Source organism: Halichoerus grypus, chromosome 2, assembly GCF_964656455.1.
Source record: "Halichoerus grypus chromosome 2, mHalGry1.hap1.1, whole genome shotgun sequence".
NCBI classification, from domain to species: Eukaryota; Metazoa; Chordata; class Mammalia; order Carnivora; family Phocidae; genus Halichoerus; species Halichoerus grypus.
The window spans coordinates 98,402,960-98,426,124 of record NC_135713.1 but is presented as its reverse complement, the minus strand read 5'-3'; the positions used below and the strand labels follow the sequence as shown (position 1 = coordinate 98,426,124).

At 36.7% G+C, this 23,165-nt stretch overlaps 1 protein-coding gene across 3 annotated transcripts in view; it reads left to right on the top strand.

Moving 5' to 3' along the window:
* Nucleotides 1-22,889, top strand: part of FCHO2 (FCH and mu domain containing endocytic adaptor 2) — a 127,621-nt gene extending 104,732 nt beyond the window's left edge. For all 3 annotated transcript variants that reach the window (XM_078067206.1, XM_078067203.1, XM_078067202.1), the window contains 7 exons: nt 1,269-1,380; nt 4,692-4,847; nt 5,181-5,313; nt 15,465-15,664; nt 16,375-16,439; nt 19,965-20,129; nt 20,465-22,889. In XM_078067206.1, coding sequence (XP_077923332.1) covers nt 1,269-1,380; nt 4,692-4,847; nt 5,181-5,313; nt 15,465-15,664; nt 16,375-16,439; nt 19,965-20,129; nt 20,465-20,487 — 854 coding nt within the window. In that variant the 3' untranslated portion in view covers nt 20,488-22,889. The remainder of the gene's footprint in view (nt 1-1,268; nt 1,381-4,691; nt 4,848-5,180; nt 5,314-15,464; nt 15,665-16,374; nt 16,440-19,964; nt 20,130-20,464) is intronic.
* Nucleotides 22,890-23,165: the final 276 nt, after the last annotated feature.

The window sequence follows — 23,165 nt, the reverse complement described above, 5'->3', positions numbered from 1 at the left end:
CGCTTAACGACTGAACCACCCAGGCGCCCCTCCTTATCTTTCATTTAATCATCTCTCACCTGATCCAAAATTGAATCCATGACAACAGACATTTTTCTCTTCATTCCAGGATCCACTCTGTGTTGAGTGATCTTACTAAATGAAAAATGTAGCGATGTTTCTCTTAAACATTTTTAGTGGTTTTTAGTGCCGTAAGGATAAAATTAAAGGTCCTCCATGCTGTGATCTGGGCCTTAAACATTTCTCTAGATACATCCTCCTCCCCTCTCATCTTTCTAGCCATCCCTCATTCCCCAAGTATGCTCCCGCTTTGGAAAACTACTTTTGGTTCCAAAAGGCAGCATTTTTTTCATGCCACCTTAGCTCAGTGCTGGACACATGTTAGAGTTAGTAAATAGTAGCTGTTGTGATTTGTTGAGATTTTTATGTTACTGGCTTAACGACTGAGCCACCCAGGCGCCCCTACATTTTATTATTCTTTAAAAAAAACTGATGTTTAGGAGTGCCTGGGTGGCTCAGTCAAGCGTCTGCCTTCGGCTCAGGTCATGATCCCCAGGGTCCTGGGATGGAGCCCCGCATCGGGCTCTCTGCTCAGCGGGAAGCCTGCTTCTCCCTCTTCCACTCCCCCTGCTGTGTTCCCTCTCTCACTGTGTCTCTCTCTGTCAAATAAATAAATGAAGTCTTAAAAAAAAAAAAAAAACAACCCTGATGTTTATATAGATAAAATTTACTTAGATAATATACCTTATGTCAGGAATGTTATAAAAAAAAAAATCCCATTTATCAAGGTAAGGAAATAAAATGTAAGCATTAGACAAAGAAGAAGTAAAAGAATTATAATGGGTAGTGTATAATTTAGAAATAGCTGATGTATAGAAGTAGCTGAAATACAAAAATCCAGTTTAATGCCCTGCTGTATGTGATTGGTAGAACCTGAAACAATTTAGTATCTGAAGGGTTGTGAAGAAATGTTTTAGTGATTTTAGTTCTTCAGGGGAAGGGTTCTGATATTCCTTAACCCCAGTGTTCAGTGTCATTTCATTTAAAAGAAGTCAGTGTGATGTGTTTTCCTGACTTTTTTTGTCCTCTGTATTACGTTCCAATGTGTTTTATGCTCTATTTCTTAACCTCCAGATTTATAAATGAGCCATCAGTGGAACCAGTAATAGAGTCATTTGTGACAGGCTAACATTGTGAATTTACCTGTCTTGATAAATTTTATAAATGTGTTTATGTAGGATTTAACAAATGAATTGTATGTATTCTAGGTGTGTCACGAGGTCCCAGCCCTGTCAGCCTTGGAAATCAAGACACCTTACCTGTGGCAGTTGCCCTCACAGAATCTGTTAATGCCTATTTTAAAGGAGCAGATCCCACCAAGTTAGTTTTAAAAAGATGTGTGTGTGTGTGCATGTGTTTGGTGGGGAGAGGGCCTAGTGGTAAATTTTCAGAGTTACATTTTGATTCTGTAATAGAGTTTTCTGTTATTTATTTACCTGCCTTTTTTGCTATCAAATATAGTCACTTAGCCATTGTCTTTAAAAAAAAAAATCACTATAATCATCACTAATGGCTTTGTCCCCCCAGTTCATTTATATTCTTGCCCAAGGTTTATGACCATTACAACCCATCTGTTGTTTGACATGTCTGTAGAGCAGGATGATGGCAGCTGACGAGAAGGGGATAGAACTCTGAATCTTTAATGTATATCTTTGGTAAAGTGTTATATTTGCCAAAGAGACCTAGAATATATGTCTCATTTATGAAACTCTTGTCAAGGAATCGGTTTAACCCCCTTCTTTTAAGAAAATGTTTTGGTGAATGACCACCCCTACTTTTCATGTATAACCGTACTCATTCAACATACATACATTCATCAAATATTTGAGTGCTTACTATGTGTAAGAAAGACACTGTTATAAGCTTGTATTATGCGAGAATCAGCTTATTAGTTTTCTCTTACAGTAATGCAAACCTTTTAGAGAACTTTTTCTATATTGATGTATCCTCCACACTTGAGTAATTGATGGATAATTACATGTTGAACAACATGAAAGGGAGTGGTATTGATATATATGCTATGAAGAAAAATAAACTAGGGTAAGAGGAGACAAAATTACAATAGAGGGCTACTTTTTTTTTTTTTTTAGATAAAATGATCAGAGAGAACTATTTTTTTAAAAAAGATTTTATTTGTTTATTTGACAGAGACACAGCTAGAGAGGGAACACAAGCAGGGGGAGTGGGAGAGGGAGAAGCAGGCTTCCCGCGGAGCAGGGAGCCCGATGCAGGGCTCGATCCCAGGACCCTGAGATCATGACCTGAGCTGAAGGCAGACCCTTAACGACTGAGCCACGCAGGTGCCCCCAAAGAAAACCTTTTTGATGTTAAATTTAAGATGTTTCAAAGACATTATGGAGCAAACCATGCAGATGTCTGAGGGCAGAGCGTGCTTGGCATATTCGATGAACAGCAAAGAGAATATTACGTCACTAAGTTGGAATTAGCAAGGGAGTAGTCAAAGATAAGTCCTTAGAGGGACCAGATCAGGTTGGGAATTGTAGACCATGGTGAGTTTGGAGTTTATTTTGAGCAAGGTGGGAAACCAGTGAAGGCTTTTGAGCAGAGAAATGATGAGGTTACTTAGGTTTTTGAAGGAGCACTGTGGCTGCCATATGGAGAATAAACTAGAAGGAGCCAGAGTACAAGCAGAGAGACAGCAGTCCAGGTGAGAGATGATGGCAGCTTATATAAGGTTATTAGCGGAGGAAATCGTGAGTAATAATGCGATATTGAATTCCTTTTGAAACAAGGGTTTGTCAAGATTTGGTAAGGGAGGAGATTGGTAAGTTTAAAGTACTTATTAAAACAACTAAATACATGATTCTGGAGTTCAGGGAATAGATCTTAGGCGAGAGATAAAGTATTTAGTAGTCATTAATTTGTATGCAATCCTGAAAGCCACAGGCCTCAGGGAATACAGAAGAGATCTGATGAGAACTCTGGCTCCCTTCAGTGTTTCGAAAATAGGAAGATGACAGTGATTTGGTAAAGGAATTTGATACAGCATGCAGCAAGAGAGGTGAGGAGAGAACCAGTAGAGCAGTGTCCCAGAAATGAAGTGAATTAAAACCCTTTCGTGAAGGATGGTGTGAAGCTATAACTGATGCTGATGATACGTCAGGAAAAATGGACCTTTGACATTATGGAGCTCATTGGTGACATTTACAAGAGTGATTTTAGTTGAGTGCTGGAGATGAAAGCATGCTTGGAGGGAGTTCAAGAGTAGGAGATGATGCAAATATGACTATATTTGAAAAGGGCAAGTGTAGAAAACTTTCAAGATGTTTTGCTCCAAGTGGAAGGAGAGAGGTGGAGTGGTAACAGCAGAGAAATGATTGATAGAATCAGAGAAAGTTTTTATTAATTTTAGTTCATTTTTTTAAAGATGATATACATTTTATCATGTCTGTACACTAATGGGAAAGATCCATTATTTTTGGAAAAAATTGAACTTGCAGGAAAGGGTACAATTCCATGAGTGAAGTCCTTTGATATGTAGAAGGAGATGAGCATCAATGCAGGAGCAGTGAGATTGGCCTTAGGTGCATAGACTGATCATCTGTTGAAACAGGAGGGAAGGTATGAATACAGAGTCAAGTAGGAGTGCAGTTGTGAGACTGAGTTAAGTTCTTTCCTGATTTTATTTCCTTAGGAAAATTTAAAGTCAATGGCTACGGGTAGGGGAAAGGAATATTGCAGGTTGGAGGAGAAAGAAGGTATGAGAAGAGGTAGCATTGCACAGTGATGGACCAGGAAATCCCAAGAGATGAGGAAATGGGGATCTGAAGGAATGAGTGAAAAGGTAGTAGGAACAGTGGATTGTGGAAGCTTTGAGGAGGTTGGAGACTTGTTGGAAATGTGGTACTAGACAGAATGAGCCGGGAAAAGAGGAAGTGGCCGTTAGAGGAGTGGGGATGCTGAACTTGAGATGATGGAGGGGCTGTGGTGTGTCTGAGGTAGTCTGGAAGACAGGATCAATGGAGGTAAGGGGCTGAGAACTAGGTGACCAAAATATTAGGAGGATTATCTGTGTGGATGTTGAAATTGCTAAAAATTAAGATAGGAGTAGTGGTACAGAGACAGACTGACAGTGGGCCAAGAGCTAAAATTTTCAGGAAAATTAAAGGGAGTATTGAAGGTAACTTGAAAGGGATGGAATACCAAGTAGTATAGTTTGATGGTTTGGGTTACAAAAGAGGCTGGAGGTTTTTAGGAAGGAAGTAGGAATAGAGAGTTGGAAGGGGCAGTGAGAAGCAAGGAAGACATCTCCCACTGCCACTGTCAGGCCCAGGACTCTGTGGGGTTTTTCAGGGAAAAAAAGCTGCAAGTGGGGATAGTGTTACCAAGGAAGCAGTGTCCTTATAGTACAGCCAGGGGAGGGTTTCCACAAACAAGTGAAGGAATATGATCTTTATGCTTGCATTTGTGTTTGGAGTTTAAGTCTAAGCAAAGATGAGGATACATGTGTATGCCATTTCACATACCATCATTTTTTAAATATCAATTTTTTTCAATATAATTAATTATGATGAAAGATTTTATGTGTCCTTTTTAACCAAGTATGTTTTAAGTGTATATTAAAATGCCTTATATATACCACTTAAAATTTTCCAACTCCCTAATTTCAGGTGTATTGTGAAGATCACTGGTGACATGACAATATCATTCCCAAGTGGAATTATTAAGGTCTTCACTAGCAATCCATCTCCAGCTGTGCTATGCTTCAGGGTGAAAAATATCAGCAGACTAGAGCAAATTCTTCCAAATGCACAACTTGTGTTCAGGTTTGTGTACTTTTGTTTTGAAGGTGAAATTCCTGTAAAACTTTTCCTTCTTTATTGAAGCAATAATAATTGAGTTGGGTGACAATACAGCCTTCTACTGCCTGTGTGTGTCTTGGGTGGGGATAGTGGTAGTTGTTAAATCCTTCTCTCCCTCCCATTATTTCATTGTTCAAGGAAGTTTCTGCTATGTTCTGTTCTTTATCCCCCTAACTTTAGTATTCCCTCCTTTTGGGTTATTCCTCCTAGTTTTTCCCAGGTCACCAAATGACAATACAGAGGCAAAGGATAAAGCCAAGTCAGATAAAATAACAAAAATATTTCTTACGCATACAGTGATCCATCGCAGTGTGATTCTAACACAAAAGATTTTTGGATGAACATGCAAGCTGTTACTATCTACCTCAAGAAGCTATCAGAGCAAAATCCAGCTGCTTCTTACTATAATGTAGATGTATTAAAGTATCAGGTGAGTGTCTTATCCTTATAAAAGTCCTAAGTTGAAATATTAAGAAATAGAATCTCACAGATTAAATGAGTAATAGGTCATGGCCAAATGAGGTTTATTCCAGGAATTAAGGATATTTCTTTCTTTAAGCTAGCATCTTTTTTTTTTTTTTTTAAGATTTTTATTTATTTATTTGTCAGAGAGAGAGTGTGCACAAGCAGGGGGAGCGGCAGAGGGAGAAGCAGCCTCCCTGCCAAGCAAGGAGCCCTGATGTGGGACTCCATCCCAGGACCCTGGGATCCTGACCTGAGCCGAAGGCAGACCCTTAACCGACTGAGCCACCCAGGCATCCCTAAAGATATTTCAAAATAAAATCTGTTAAGCCAAAGGAAACAGATGATCAAATTCACCATCTATTCCTGATTAAAATACTGAGTAAATATAAATACATGAATTTGTCCTTAACCTGAAAAGACCAGCAACATCAGTCTTAATAATGAAACACATAAAGCAGTTAAAGTCTGGAATGGCAAAGACACCTATATTATGCTTGTTAATGGTATAAGATTTTTCTGGAGGTGTTAGAACAGGTAGACAAGAGAATAAAGTAAGCAGTAATAAATACTGGAAGGAAGAACCCAGATATTACTTACAAGTGATGTTATATTCCTGAAAAACCCAAGGGAATCAACTGAAAAGCTATTTGCTATAAGAGCTTTTAGTAAAGTTGAGTTTAATGCAAAAATTAGTTGCATTTTAAATAACCAGTTAGGAATTCTAATGCAGAAAAGATGATTAAAAAAAAACAACTAATCAGAGTTGGAGAGGTAGTATAAAATGGCAATATAGGAGGATCCTCAACTCTCCTCCTTCTATGGACACACCACATCTACAGCTATATCTGGAACAATTTCCTCTAAAAAAGACCTGAAAACTACCTGAACAGTTCCTTCACGTTAGCAAACAAGAAAAGGGTCACATGGAAGCATGCAGGAGAGGCTGAGACCCAGTCTCCCCACAGACCCCACCTCCAGCACTGCAGTCTACAATCAGAAGGGAACTCACATACCTGGAGCTTCTTCCTGAGTGAAAGGTTCCTACCGCACATCAGGCACCCCAACTTTTAAGACCTGTACCTGAGAGAAGAGCCCCCAGAACATCTAGCTTTGGAAAGCAACAGAGCTCATGCCCCTGATACCCAGGGCTATAGTGATCTGAGAAACAGCTTTTAGAGGGCTCTCACAGAAATTCACTCACCCTAGGGACCAGGGCAGAGGCAGCCATTCAAAAGTACCCAGACTATATGTGAAAGAGATTCATTTGCTAATCATAAAATGTGAGCCAGTGAGGCAGGGGCCTATAGGGATACTCTCCAGGGATAGAGGAGCTAGTGGGCAGCATTTTAGTGCTAACTTATGAAAGCTGGCAGGTGCCATATATATATATATATATGAATGAACAATGTCATTTTTGCACTCTTCCTCTGTCTTGCTATAGCTTGCTGGTATCCTCCACGAAGGAGATTATACACTTGTCTGGAGCCCTGGTTTTTTCAGCTGTTGCCTAGCAGATACCTGTAGATTGCCTGGTCTGGTGGCTAGCAGGTCTTATGCTTGTGGTCTTACAAGACTGTGTATATTTGCTTTATTCAAAAGCTGCTGCCTGATGGTTTGGCTTCCTTCCAATCAGTCTCAGTGTAGGTGCTGAGATTACCTCCTTTGGGATAATGACAGGTCTTGGCACACCTTCAACAATTGGGAGCTATTAAAAAAGAACAAGCTGCTTGGATAATCACGAAATGTCAAGAGACAAGTAGCAGCTAGCAAGGTTGGATGTTAAGGTTCATCTACATGAGGCTACTCCTTCAAGCCTGGGAGAGGTGGCTATTTCATCTTATACGTAGAAACAGAGTCAAGCAAAATCGAGAAACAAAAGAATGTTTCTAATAAAAGAACAAGATAAAACCTCAGAAAAAAGCCTCAATGAAATGGAGGTAAGTAATTTGCCTGATAGAGAGCTCAAAGAAATGGTCATAAAGATGCTCATTGAACTTGGGATAAGAATGGATGGACAAAGAACTTTAACAAAGAAATAGAAAATATAAGAAAGTATCAAATATCAAATGTAAGTCACAGTGCTGAAAAATACAATACATGACTGAGAAACTAGAGGCGTTCAACAACAGACTAGATGGAGCAGAAGGAGGGATCAGTGAACCTGAAAACAGGACAGTGGAACTCACCCAATCAGAGCAGCAAAAAGAATGAAAAAAGTGAGGATAGCTCAAGGGTCTTAAAGGGGCAACATCAAGCAGACTAACATTTGCATTATAAGTGTTCCAGAAGGAGGAGAGGGTAGAGAAAAGCACAAAGAACTTATTTGAAGAAGTAATAGCTGAAAACTTTCCTAACCTGGGGAAGGAAACAGACATCCAGATCCAGGAAGACCAGAAGGTTCCAAGTTAGATGATCCCGAAGAGACTTACACCAAGACATTTTGTAATTAAAATACCAAAAGTTAAAGAGGTCTTAAAAGTAGCAAGAGAAAAACCACTTGTTACATGTAGGGGGAACCGAACCCCCCACCCCCATAAGACTGTCAGCATGTTTTTCAGCACAAACATTGCAGGCCAGAAAGGGGACAGCAGGATACATTCAAAGTACTGAAAGAAAACAGCTTCCAACCAAGAATACTCTACCCTGCAAAGTTAGCATTTAGAATTGAAGGAGAAAGAGTTTTCTAGATAAGCATAAGGTAAACAAGTTCATTACAACTAAACCAACCTGACAAGAAATGTTAAAAAGACTTTAAGCTGAAAAGGGCACTAATTAATAAGAAAACAAATGTAAGTATAAATCTCACTGGCAAAGGTAAGCATATGGTAAAGGTGTAGTGGATTAATTACTTATAAAGGTAGCATGAGGATTAAAAAACAAAAATAGTAAAAATAACTATACAGTAATTAGTTAAGGGATACACTAGATAAAGATAAAATGTGACATCAAAAACATCAAATGTCAGTGGGGGGAGACTAAAAATAAGGTAGAGCTTTAGAATATCTTCAAACTTCAGTGGTTCTCAACTTAAAATAGACAGTTCTAAATATAGGTTGTTATATGTAAGCCCCAGGGTAACTACAAAGCAAAAACCTATAGTAGATACACAAAAAATGAGAAAGGAATTTAAGCATGCCAGTAAATAAAGTCCTCAAACCACAAAGGAAGAGCACAAGAGAAGAAAGAAACAGAGACAAACTATAGAAACAGCCAGGAAACAGTTGACAACATGCCAATAAGTACATAGCTATCAATAATCTGTAAATGGACTAAATTCTCCAATCAGAAGTCAGAATAGCTGAATGGATTAAAAATAATAAAAACATCTATATGCTGCTTGTAAGAGACTCACTTCAGATATAAGACCAAAGTTAAAGGGATGAAAGAGATGTTCCATGCAAATAGAAACCAAAAGAAAGCTGGGGTAGGTTAATAGACAAAATGGACTCTAAAATAAGAGGAATTAAGAGACAAAGAAGGACATTATATAGTGATAAAGGTGTCAGTCCACCACTACGATGTAATATATGCACCCAGCATTGAAGCACCTGAATATATATATAAAGCATATATTAAGAGACCTAAAGGGAAAAATTGATAGCAGTATAATAGGGGAATGTAATACCCCACTTACATCATCTAGACAAGATATCAGTAAGGAAACATTGTTCTTAAATAACATGTTAGACCGGATGGACTTAAAAGCTATATACAGAACATTCCATCCAAAAGCCAGAATATACATTTTTCTCAAGTGCACATGGAACATTCTCCAGGATAGATCATAGATTAGGCCACAAAACAAGTCTTAATAAATTTAAAAAGAATGAAATCTTATCAAGCATCTTTTCTGAGCACAATGATATGTAACTAGAAATCAATTAAAGGAAGAAGACTGGAAAATTCACAGATATGTGGAGTTTAAACAGTATGCTGCAGGGGCACCTGGGTGGCTCAGTCATTAACCGTCTGCCTTCGGCTCAGGTCATGATCCCAGGGTCCTGGGACTGAGCCCTGCGTCGGGCTCCCTGCTGAGCAGGGAGTCTGCTTGTCCCTCTCCCTCTACCCCTCCCCCTGCTCATGTGCTCGATTGCTCACTCGCTCTCTTGCTCGCTTTCTCAAATACATACATGAAATCTTAAGCAAAAATTAAAAAAAAAATAATATGCTACAGAACCATTGGGTCAATGAATAAATAAATCAATAGAGAAATTAAAAATTCTCTCGAAACAAATGAAAATGGAAATACAACACAAAAATTTATTGAATGCAGCCAGAGTAGTTCTAAGAAGGAAGTTCATATCAATAAATGCTTACCTGGGAAAAAAGAAAAATCTCAAACTTAACTTTACACATCAGAGAACTAGAAGATGAAACCAAAGTTAGTGGAATAATGGAAGTAACAAAGAGCAGAAATGAAATACAGATTAAAAATACAGTAGAAAAAAGTAAGCTGGTTCTTTTAAAAGACAAAATTGATAAACTTTTAGTTAGACTCACCAAGAGAGAAGGAGAGATGGCTCAAATAAATAAAATCAGAAATAAAAGAGGAGACCTTACAACTTATACCACAGAAATACAAAGAGTCATGAGAGACCACTATGAACAATTTTATGCCAAAAAATTGCACAACCTAGAAGCAACAGATCAATTTTTAGAAACATACAGCCTTGTAAGACTAAATCCTGATGAAGTAGAAAATCTCAATAGACCAGTTACTAGTAAAGAGACTGTATCAGTAATCAAAAACGTCCCAGCAACAAAAGTCCAGGACAATTCTACCAAACATTCAAAGAAGAATTAATACTGATCCTTATCAAACTGTTCAAAAAAAAAAAAAAAAAACAAGAGAAGGCAGCAATTCCATTTTACGAGGCCAGCATTGAGGCCAGCACTGATACCAAAGCCAGACAAGGATATCACAAGACAAAATTATAGGCCAATATTGCTGATGAACATAGATACAAAAATCTACAACTAAATGTCAGCAAACCAAATTCAGCAGTACCTTAAAAGGATCATACACCATGATTAATTGGGATTTATTCTGGAGATAACAAGGATGATGGTTCAACTTTGACAAATCAACTAACATGGTTAACAACAAAATGAAGTATAAAAATATCATCTCAGTAGATGCAGGAAAACCATTTGACAAAATTCAACATCCATTTATGATAAAAACTCCAGACAAACTGAATATAGAGGAAACGTATCTCAACAGAATAAAGGCCATATGGGACAAACCCACAGTTAACATCATACGCAATGGGGAAAAGCAGACAGCTTTTCCTCTAAGATTAGGAATAAGAGAAGGATGCCTACTCTCAACAGTTTAATTCAATGTACTATTTTAAGTCTTAGCCAGAGCAATTAGGCAAGAAAAAGAAGTAAAATGCTTCCAAATTGGAAAAGTAGTAAAATTGTCACTACAGATGATGTGATACGTAGAAAACCCTGAAGACTCCACCAAAAAAACTTATGATAACTAATAAATTCAGTAGAGTTGCAGGATACAAAATCCATAAAATCCATATAAATCCATATACAGAAATCTTTTGCATTTTTGTACAGCAATAGTGAACTACAGAAAAAAAAAAAAAACTATGAAAGCAATCCCATTTACAGTTGCTTCAGAAGAATAAAATGCCTAGTAATAAATTTAACCAAGGAGGTGAAAGACCTTTACACTGAAAACTGTAAGACAATGATGAAAGAAATTGAAGGTGACACAAATAAATGGAAAGACATTCCATGTTCATGGATTGGAAGAATATTGTTAAAATATCCATAATAGCCAAAGCTATGTAGAATTTCAGTGCACTCCCTGAAGTTTCAATGCCATTTTTCACAGAAATAGAACGAACAGTACTAAAATTCGTGTAGAACCACAAAAGACCCCAAATAGCTAAAGAAATCTTGAGAAAAAAAAAGCTGGAGGTATCACACTCCCTGAGTTCAAATGGTATTACAAAGCTCTAGGAGTCCAAACTGTATGGCATGGCCATAAAAACAGACACATAGATCATTGGAACCAAATAGAGTCCAGAAATAAATCAATGCATACATATTCAATTAATTTGCAGCAAAGGAGCCAAGAATATACAATGGGGAAAGGGTAGCTCTACAATAAATGTGTGGGGAAAACTGGACAGCTATATGGTAAAGAATCAAACTGGGCCCCTGTCTTATACCGTACTCAAAAATCAACTCAAAATGTCCATGTACTTGAATTTAAGACCTGAAACCATAAAACTCCTAGAAGAATAAAAAAGTGGCTAAGTTCCCTGACAGTGGCCTTGGCAATGATTTTTTGGATCAGACTCCAAAAGTGAAGGCAACAAGAGCAAAAATAAACAAGTGGGACTACCTCAAATTAGAAAGCTTCTGCACAGCAAAGGAAATGATCAGAAAAAGAAAAGGCAACCTACTTACTGGGAGGAAGTATTTGCAAATCAACCTGATAAGAGTTAATACCCAAAAGAATTCATAGCCAACAACTGGATTATAAAATGGCTATGGGATATGAATAGACATTTTTCCAAAGAAAACATACAGATGGTCGGTAGGGCACATGAAAAGATGCTCAACATCACTAGTCAGGAAAATGCAAATCAAAACCACAATGAAATATCACTTCACACGTGTTAGAATAGCTGTTATTAAAAAGACAAGAATTTACAAGTTGTGGAGAGAATATGGAGAAAAAAGAATCTTTGTGTACTGTTGGTGGGGATGTAAATTAGTGCAGCCACTATGGAAAACAGTATGGAGATTCCTCAAAAAAAAAAAAAAAAAAAAAAAAAATTTCAAAAAGAACTACCATGTGATTTAGCAGTTGGGCTTCTAGATACCTGTCTGAAGAAAACAAAAACGCTAATTAACAAATTCATTTTCACTTCCATGTGTACTGTAGCATTATTAACAATAGCCTAGACATGGAAACAACCCAAGTGTCCCTCAATAGATGAAAGCATAAATAAGATGTAGTGTGTATATATATATATATATATATATATATAATGGACTATTACTTGGCCATAATAAAGAATAAAATCTTGCCATTTGTAACATCATGGATGGACCTTGAGGGTGTTATGCTAAGTGAAGTAAGACCAACAAAGACAAATACGGTATAATCCCACTTACATATGGAACTTAAAAAACAAAATGCCAAGCTCAGAGATCAGAGAACAGATTGTTGGTTGCCAAATAGAGGGTTCAGGGGGGTAGGCAAAATGGGTGAAGTGATTCAAAAGTACGAACGTCCAGTTATAAAATAAGTCATGGGGATGGAAGATAACAGTGTCCTAAGGTTAGTAAAACTGTATTGCATATTTCAAAGTTGCTAAGAGGGTAGATCTTAATCCTCATCATGAGAAAAAATAATTGTGATTATTTTGCAGTGTATACAGATATTGAATGTTTATGTTGTCTGACTGAAATTCATGTCAATATACCACAATAAAAATTCTTTTAAAAATCTGTTACACCATCCTTTCCTATAGCCACAGTGAACAACAACAATAAAAACCAATTAGGAAAAAAACCTAACAATCTCTACTGAGCTGAATATAATTATAAAGGAATACTTTATTCAGATGAAGAGTCATGTTGTAAACAGTTTAGGTGTTTCTAAAATAACTTATAACTTTAATGTAATCCTGATCAGAAACCTAGTAGAAGTGTGTATGTATTGGTGTTTAGAAACTTGACAGTCATTTTCAGGTTCTCTGGAAGAATAAAGCTTGGAATAATCAGTTAAATGTCTTAAATGGTAATGTGGAGTAATGTTTGAGTTTTAATGGGAAAACTTTTTGTAAGGTGACAGTATTTATAGTAGTTTGGAACTGGCAGAATAGATGGCCAGATGAAAGGAAGAGTATGTCCGGAAATGGATCTAAGAATAAATGGAAAACTTACTTGACCAATTAGCATTTCAAGGCAATGTGGAAATGATGAGTTTTTCAATAAATGGTACTGGGGCATCAGGCTGGAGATTTGGGAAAAAAATCGCTGAATCCCTAACTCATACCTTTAAACAAAATAAAATCTGCATGTATCAATAATAGTAAAAGGTGAAACCATAAAGTTACTAAAATAAATCATGGGTGAATATAAATCTATGGGTATATATGCAAGTGTGTGTATATATGTATAACTATATATATTTTACATATTTTGATCTTGAAATGTCAAGACCTAAGTGTAATACAAAACCCAGAAGCCATGAATGAGTGAGATCTTTGGCAACAAATAAATCAGTGTATATAAACTCTTTTTGTTAAAACAAATACTTAAATAGAATCCATATTTAATCTGAGGGAAAAGTATTTGTAATATATAAGACCAAAGGGTTACTGTAAACCTTATAAATTAATAAGTAAAAGGTGATTAACTCAATAGTTAGGTAACTTCCAGAAGATGCTCCATGTCAGTAGTAATCAGAGCAATGAATATTAAGACAACAGTGAGATATCAGTTTTAGCCCATTAATTGACAAAAATGGGCAAGACTGCTCTATTAAGAGAGGTGTGACCACTTGTTAGAAGGTGTACAAGTTAATCAAACTGATTAGAAAGCAGTTCTTTTAGGTTGTTGAATTAGATTGCTGAATAGTCAAATTTTTAAAGAATTATTTAGAGAGAGAGAGAGCACGAGCAGGCGGGGCAGAGGGAGAGAAAGAGAAAATTTCAAGCAGACTCTGTCCTGCGTGCAGAGCCCAACACGGGGCTCCATCTCAAGATCCTGAGATCACAACCTGAGCCAAAACAAAAGTCTGATGCTTAAATGACTACGCCACCCAGGTGCCCCTGAATAGTTGAACCTTTAATTTAGCAATTCCACCTCAAGAAATCAGTTCTTTAAATATCACAAAAATGGGCAAAAAACGAAGATTAAGGTACAAAGGATATTCACTGCAGCATTTTATGGAAGCCACTTAAGTACACATCTACAGAAGAGATTCATTAAATGAGTTACTACAGCCTTTAAAAAGAATGAGATCCATGTATGCATACCTACCAGGTGTGTAAGGAAATGTACCACGGTGTTAACAATGGGGAGTAAGAATGTCAAGGGATAAGTTTCCTATTTCATCTGAAATTTTTTTTAGGATTGTATTTATTAGAGTGAGCACAAGGGGTGGGGGAGGGGTATAGAGGGAGAAGCAGGCTTCCCGTTGAGCAGGGAGCCCAACGCAGCACTTGATGCGAGGACCCTGAGATCATGACCTGAATCCAAGGCAGATGCCTAACCAGCTGAGCCACCCAGGCGCTGCCCTCCTTGCCCCCATACTATCTGAATTTTTAATAGAGTAATGGTATTAAAATGGCTTGTGTTTCTAGAAAATAAATACTTTAAAAAGTGCTGCCACTTAAATGGGCTTAAAGTTTATTGCAAGTATTCATTATTAATTCTGTAAATATTATTCAGTGCTTGTTTACTAGGAATAGCATGAAAGATAGACAGTATATATAGTAAGTAGATAATAATGTATGTTACTGAGAAAAGGCAAAGTGTGCAGAATAAAGAAGAATGAAAATAGTGTAAATTTAGACAGGGTGATCAGGGTAGGTCTCATTAAAAAGGAGTTATTTGAGCAGGGAACTAGAGAATGGAAAAGAATTGCACCATTTACTATGGGTCATGTGGTTAAAATTAAACACTTGCAGTTGGAAGTATTCTAATTCTCAACTTGCAGTATTGCATAATTTATCTTTTTTAATTTAATTTTCTTAAATTCATAAGGAATCTTAGAATTCTGTGTTGCATATTGAGAGATACTCAAAAGTTACATGCATAAATAAGAATCACCTGATATCCTACTTATTTGTGGACCTTGCACCTAAGCTTCTGAGTCAGATTCTCTGTATTTGGATCTACAGGAATGTGTATTTTGCACAAATATCATGGATATTTTGATGTATGTAGTCCTAGATCCACACTTGGAGAGTGACTCTTAACTCCTTTGAGATGAACCTGCTTTATTCTGCCTAGCAGTATTTCCGTCATTGTTTCTGATTCCAAGACTCTTGTGGTCATGTATACATCTCATTAGCATAACTCGTTTACTTTTGGGGCAAAAAACTTTCTTGGGTTTTTTTCTCTTTAAAGGTATCATCAAATGGTATTCAGTCCACTCCTCTAAATCTTGCAACATACTGGAAATGCAGTGCTGGCACCACAGATCTGAGAGTGGATTATAAGTACAACCCAGAAGCTATGGTGGCGCCAGGTGTGCTTTCCAACATACAGGTGGTGGTACCTGTGGACGGAGGAGTCACAAACATGCAGTCCCTTCCCCCTGCAATATGGTAAATTTTAGATTTCTGAATGCCTGCTAAATTTCTCCTCCAAGTCCCAACTTCTAGAACCTAAGTTCTCAAAGTTGTCTTGTAAGTTTGGAAAGTTTTAGTGCATTTTACCATGGAAACCATGGTATGTATGAAAGATGCTGTTCATCCTATTAGTCTAATCCCAGTAGCCTCATTCCAGAAGTGGGTTTGCTGTCACCACCTAGACCTGAATGATACAGTACAACTTTATCCTTAGGCAAATTGCTTAACCTCTGTAAACTTTATTTTTCTTAAAAAAAAAAAAAAAGATAATTACTTTGCAGTTAAATATAGCATCTAGCATATCCTAAGGACACCTGTCTTACTAGTTTAGTAACTCTCATCTCTTAACTTCTTCTCTTGTTCCCTTTATTAATATGAGATTCTGACACTCTATTTGCTTCACTGTTTAATAAAATTTTCTTCTCCTTTAGTAATGAAGGTACCGAACCACCTATACATTCAGTTTTCCTCTCTCTGACCAGAAGAACTTTGTAATCTAGTAAATTTCCATTAAGATATTAGCATTATATTATATCATGAACACATCTTCACCAGGTAATACTAAAAGTAAATTTAGCCCTATAGTTGTTCTGGCGAAATATTTAAAATACATTTATTTTTTGACTGCCCATCCATTTATAAGGCACTATACTGGACACTTAATCTGAAGATACTTGTTCTTACAGGAATGCAGAACAAATGAAAGCCTTTTGGAAACTCTCTGGTATTTCAGAGAAATCAGAAAATGGAGGTAAGTGTGTATATGCTTTTTTGTTTGTAATGCAGTGCCCCTGAAAATGGATTTTTTAGGCATTTTTATGGAAAGCTTTTTCTTGGATTTTCATGCCTTCAGTTCTAGAATTGACCACTAGGTGGAAGTTAATACCTTAAATAAGTGCACCAGTTGATATTCAGAACACATTTTTTTCCCTCTAGATTGAATATGCTTTCTCTGTAAGAAAAAGCATTTGTTTCGCTGTAACTTTATAAAAACTGTGTAAATGCGTATGCTCACATGGTAACAGTCAATTTACTTTATTAAGTATTTTCAAGTAGAACCATCTATCCTGCTGGGTAACCTGATAACTAACTGAAACTCTTTTAACACACCCTTTAGGTCATTCTGTTATTGGGGTCCTGGCCTCCCAGAAATCATGCAGAAGCTTCCAGACTTAAAAAATTCTCTTTCTTTGCCTTCCCACCTTCCTAAGACAACTTTTCTTAGTCGTATCACCTTAGTAAAACCAACCATCAACAGCTTTTACTTCTCTGCTTATTATTTTAAGGAGAAACAAGTTAATTGCTTACTCCCACCAAGTCTCCATCTGTTTGTGTTCAAAATGCAAAGGAAAAATCTCTGCTGGGTGGTCACCCTAGTGTCTCCTCTAAGTCAACTTAGAATATAATTTCCAGGACCATCAAGTCTTTAATTATTCTCATTTTCTCTTAAAGTTAAGAGAATTCTCTTGCTCTTTTTATTAACGTATAATGTATTATTTGTTTCAGGGGTACAGGTCTGTGATTCATCAGTCTTACACAATTCACAGCACTCACCATAGCACATACCCTCCCCAGTGTTCATCACCCAGTTACCCCATCCTTCCCACCCCCCACCACTCCAACAATCCTCAGTTTTTTTCCTCAGATGTCCCTACCAACGCAAGCTTCATCACAGGCACTCCGTTTTTTTCCTGAGATTAAGGGTCTCTTATGGTTTGTCTCCCTCTCTGGTTTTGTCTTGTTTCATTTTTCCCTCCCTCCCCCTATGATCCTCTGCTTTGTTTCTCAAATTCCACATATCAGTGAGATCATATGATAATTGTCTTTCTCTGATTGTATTTCACTTTCCTGCTCTCCTTTGAATGCCTAATTTAACCTTCAATAACTTTTCCTGTTAAGTAGGTTTGTTTTTTTTTTTAGCTTTTCCAGTTTTGCTTAAGCTTTTTCTCTTTGAACATTTTAAGCATACTGTGATCAAAACGTAAATCATTTCAGTAGGTTTTCTCACATATTTCTTTATCAAGGACCAGCAACATATCTGTAGTGGCTATTTATTTATACATGCCATGCTGAATCAGACTTCTACTAGAGAAACATCTATTTGGTGAAATAGCCAAGATGATCTACAGTTCCTTTGTGCTGTTCGTTACTTGAAGTTTGCCTGTTTTCAGGTGCCAGTGGTGCTTTTACTCAAGCATTATGGCTCCTGGGGAGACAAATTTGAAATTCGTAGTTAAAACTAGAAGTAAACCAGAAATCCTATTTGAATTGAGGGCTTACAACCAGTTAGCAGGGAAGAGAGGACATAGATTTTTCCCCTGCTTAATGAAACTGTACTATTTTAAGTACTAACAAGGGAAATTGTTCCTTCAAAAATAAGATACAAATTTTCTAACCAGATATTTTAATAGTTTGCCTCTGCTGTTCAGGTATCAAGTGTGTGAAGAAATGGAAAAATCTTTTAAATGTGGTTCTGATTTGGTTAGTCAGCCTTTAAAAAGAAATATCCAAATTAGAATGCTGTAAAATAGGAATATGTTTTTATTCTGGCATTATGCCCAGAAGAGGGACAGGAAATAATTCTCAAGTTTAAGGCCCGCCAAGGTGGCTGCTCTTGGCCTGTGTAGTAGAACTTTCACAGAATTGAATTGCCTATCAAGAGAATTGTAAAAGTGTAAGGAGGGTTTGGACAGTGGTTAAGAATTAGGCAGCAGTTCATCATCCCCCAGCTGATCTGTGCCATCAGGTGCAGTCCTGCAGGCTGGATCACGGTTATGGTATCTTCCTCCAGATTTCCCTCTGTGGTGTTCAGCTTCTGTGCAAGGAATCCTAGAACGTCACTCTTGCTACCTGGCAATTCCATCTGTTTTCCTTGGCCAGAAACCTGAGCATGCCCCTAGACTACTCCTCCTTTCCCCCTTTTTTGACTCCCAACTCTGAAATATCTTTCAAATGCATTTACTTCTTTCCTTTCCCTTAGCCTAGTTGAGATCCCCTGTTTAATCAACTGTCACATAGAGTTCTACACTGTTTTATTGACTTTTAGTTGGTTTCCCTACCTTGCATCTTATACTTCGGTCCCCTTTTGAGATAGTAATCTGAAATGTTTTTGTCTTCCTTATCTTTAGTGGCTCCCTATGATTATTTCTTATCGTGAATTGTAAAGATACTTCGAACGTGTTCCTTCCTACCCTAGTCTTATCTTCTGCCACTCTTGCATCCTGTTCTCCAGCTCTTCTGTGATGTATGCAGTTCCCTTAAAGGCACTGTGCTCTCTCAGGTCTCCCATCTCTGCACCTGTAGTTACCGCTGTCTGCAATTCACATTGGGCCCATAGCTCTTGAGAGCTCTTTCACAGCATTTATCATATTCATCATAATTATTTGATTTACAGTTTCTGGCACACGGTTAGACTGAGGTATGTTGAATAAATGGTTATATTGAAAAGAAAGCATCTCAGAACTACCTAGTTGACCCTTGACCAATGCAGGGGTGAGGAGTGCCGAACCCTCTGCACCCCACCCACCCTGGTGGCACTGTATAGTCAAAAATCCACATATAACTTAGACTCCCCCAAAATTTTATTAGTAATAGTCTGTTGACCAGAAGCTCTACTGCTAACAGTTGAAAATACTGTTCTATGTATTATATACATAGATATCGTCAAAATAAAGTAAGTGAAATAAAAGAAAATGTTAAGAAAATCGGAAGAGAAAATACATTTACAGTACTGTACTGATGGGGGAAAAAAAATCCATGTTTAAGTGGACCCACGTAGTTCAAACCCATGTTGTTTAAAGGTCAGCTGTATTTGGCATGATAGTACCAGTTAAATTTGAAGAAGCGGAGTAGAAAATAATGTTGATACAGCTTTCCCAGTCTTAGCTGTCTTTCCTTCTTTACCTCTCCCACCCCCATAATATGGTAGTTGCTGTCATTTCCTTTTGACTTTATTCCTACTCGTACTCCTCCTAGGGTTTCCCTCTGAACTGCCCTCATGGACTCCCTTTTTCTCTTTCGACTTACTTCCGCATGTGTCTGTATGTAGCACATTGAATCTCAGTAGGAATCTACCAGGGTGTTTACTGTTAAGTCAGAGAGAAGCAGGGATTAAATTAATTCAGATTCATTGAATAAAGTCTGCTTTGGAAACAGGACAGTGGTTTGTTTACTGTATACATTTTATGAATTTGGCATAGGACATAGTTCATCTTCACTTGTTTCTGTGTCAATTTTATGTTGCCCTATTTAAGTTCTTTTATTCTTTGCCTTGTAGGTTCTGGGTCCCTCAGAGCAAAATTTGATCTTTCAGAAGGACCTAGTAGACCCACCACACTTGCAGTGCAATTCCTCAGTGAGGGAAATACCCTCTCAGGAGTAGATATTGAACTTGTAGGCACTGGCTATAGGCTTTCCTTAGTAAAGAAGCGGTTTGCCACTGGTAAGTTGGGAGATTTTAAGTTTTTAATGTACATGGGAAACATTTATATTCGAACAGTAAGTTTCTAAGCAACTGTTTATTAAATTGTCAAGCAGTTTATAATCTAAAGTCATGGAAACTTTCTTCTTTGACCTTTGTACAAAGTACCAGGTAGAGACACACCTGGGAGAGAGTAATCATGGTCCGGACAGCTGGACGGACACCTGTGATCTGTTTCTAATGTATTGTAAACAGCAGGTGGGAACTGAGTTTGTGTATCTGTACCCACAGTGAAAATGTCCTCCTTTGAGTTCATTTGAAAGTGTAATTGCTGGGGTCTGCTTGGTGTTTTTCAGGACGATACCTGGCGGATTGTTGATGGACCTGGGAAACTGGTTGGCTCGAGAGAATTACAGGCCTGCCATCCTGTGTTGTCTGTTCTTTCCAACACTATTTTAGCTTGTATTAGGTCTTTGAACTTACATATATTTGAAAACTGATTACAAACATTAAATTGCACTTTTGAAGTGACTCATCAAAAGCAATAGCACTGAAATGATTTTCAACACTGTTAATGATCAACTGCCATATTCCGGAAGCACCTTTGTTGAGATTCTCAGTAAAATGAAGTTTTCCTAGGCTGAAATTTTACATTATCTTCAGTGTCTATGTTGAGTTGTAGTGTATTATCAGGCCTAAAATTTCAGGAGAGCAAGCACAAAATAATTCAGCTTTCCATTAATTTTTAGAGTCAGAGATAGCTTTGAAATTTCCTAAGTTTGATATTGAATGGAGACACACAGAACGTTGAATTTTAAGTTTTGGATAATGTTAATTTAGAATACTCAATCAAATTGAGTTATGTGCCATAATCAGACCAGAGTCCAAGGCGTATGCAAAAAATGTATAATTTGATTCTCATATAAACATTAATAAAGTGTAGATGGTGTTTTGTATGATTTTTTTAATTCTCAAGTGCAATGTGTTTTAAAATAAGCTTGCAAAAGACCGCAGAGAAATTTACTTCTGCAGTTAGTTAACTTTATAGAATTTGTGATTGTTTTTAAGAATTAATGCTGTAGATTTAATTTATTTTTATATGGATTACATAATGTGTGCCTTTTAAAACAATAACAAAAGCCAGAAATGTGCCTATCCAGTTTGTGTTCATTAACGTGCCTCACTTTCCCCCCCTCACAGTCTGGATCTTCTGTCTTAGGGTGGTCAAGCATTTTTACAAGATAATTGCCATTTCTGTAAATACCTTTGGCCTCAGTTGGAAAGGGAATTCAGAGTAACTAAAGGGTAATTTGTACTTAAAAACCCTGGCTCACTTCTTTAGTGATACACTGTAGCCACTAGAAAGAGAACTATACCTAAGGGCATATGTTTACAGGGGGGAAAGTTACCTTCAGTTATTCCACCTAAGTATGTAAATCATAAAACAAATATTGAAAAACTGATTAATGGTTAATTGGTAACTGCTGTTTTATTTCTCAACTTGGCATTTCCCTTCATTCTGTTTATCATTGGAAATTTATATACATTTACTGAATGTGTTGTGAGCATGAATTTTGTATTTTGTGAGAAACTCATTTAAGAAATACTAGTTTTGGCATTGGAGAAGTACTGCCAGTTGTTTTCATTTCAACAATTGGAAAAATTACCAATTTATATGTTTTTATTATTTAACTGCCACCTGCTAGAAATGGGGAGATTATTTGAAGTGATGGATTGGGTTAAGCCTTTCTTGAACTACTAATATTAAATAGTAAAACTAACTTTGTAGCAAATCCTGATTAACTGAAAGACTTAAAATATTTTGGACAGTTTCATAATTTACAAATGGGAGTTTTATTTATAAGGATAAATGCCAGTGTCCTGCATTTTTACGTAGAAGTGATAAATTGTGTTATATAATTTATATAAAACCACTAATTATTCTGTTAAGCTTTACAGAACATAAAACCCCTACTACTAGACACTTATGTAATGTCTTGCTCTACTAAATATAGCAGAAAATCTACTTATTAGCAATACATATAACACAATATGTGCTTTTTAAATATATTCAGTGTTAGCCCAGTTCTAAATTTAGATTTGACTAAAGCAACACATTAAGACAATTTGCTGAAATGTTCATCTTTACTACATAGTGAGCGAAATGAGAATTGCTCTTATATTGTGTTCTTTTAAATGCCAATTACAGTCCCTTACTGGAATCTTAAATGTAACTGCTTTGTAATCGGGCTGCTTTTAATGGGCAGTTAATACTTTATTATTGGACTTGACACCATTACACTCACCATGTTTGTTTTTAAATCAAGTATTACCTGAAAATGTTCAAATTAGTGAAATGGTTAAACTTCTGCACTTTCTTAATTACCACAGTCTTCATACCAAGTGTTGATACCTACATTTGTATTTAGGCGCAGGTTACAATTTTGAAGCCATATGAGTTTATATTGATTTTGTTATTCATTTAAAAATCCACTAATGGTATAAAAAAGACCAGTAGATTTTCAATGGGAAATGTATTTAGCAAGCTGGTTCTTGCTTATGTATAGTGATAAACTTTGTAGCTGCCTCTTTAACCAAGAATTTGTAAACACAGAACTCTAACAAATGTGAGTTTTTAAGAAATGTTATTTACTACTTTGAGTTGTAATTAGAACAATGCAAATCTATCTTACACAATTTTGTAAATATTTTCGATTTTTTCATAAAATGTAAATTTTACATAAAAGTTGTGCCCTTAATAAACATGTAATATATAATTTATCTGTTGGTTTATGTGTCTTTGTACCCCTACTGATAGGACAAGGCAAGCTAGGTAAGGAGTAGTTGGTTTTGAACTTGGTATCACCATTTAGACAGGCATACAGATTGATCTGTTAATTTTAATTGGTTATATCAGAAAACTTTATTTGCAGTATCACCTCAAAATATAGAAATTGTTTAATAAGAGATTTTTAAATATATTTAAATACATTTTCCAATGTATAGTTTCTAAATATATTTAAATTGATGTTAAGCTTTAGCAAAGACTTTCCTCCT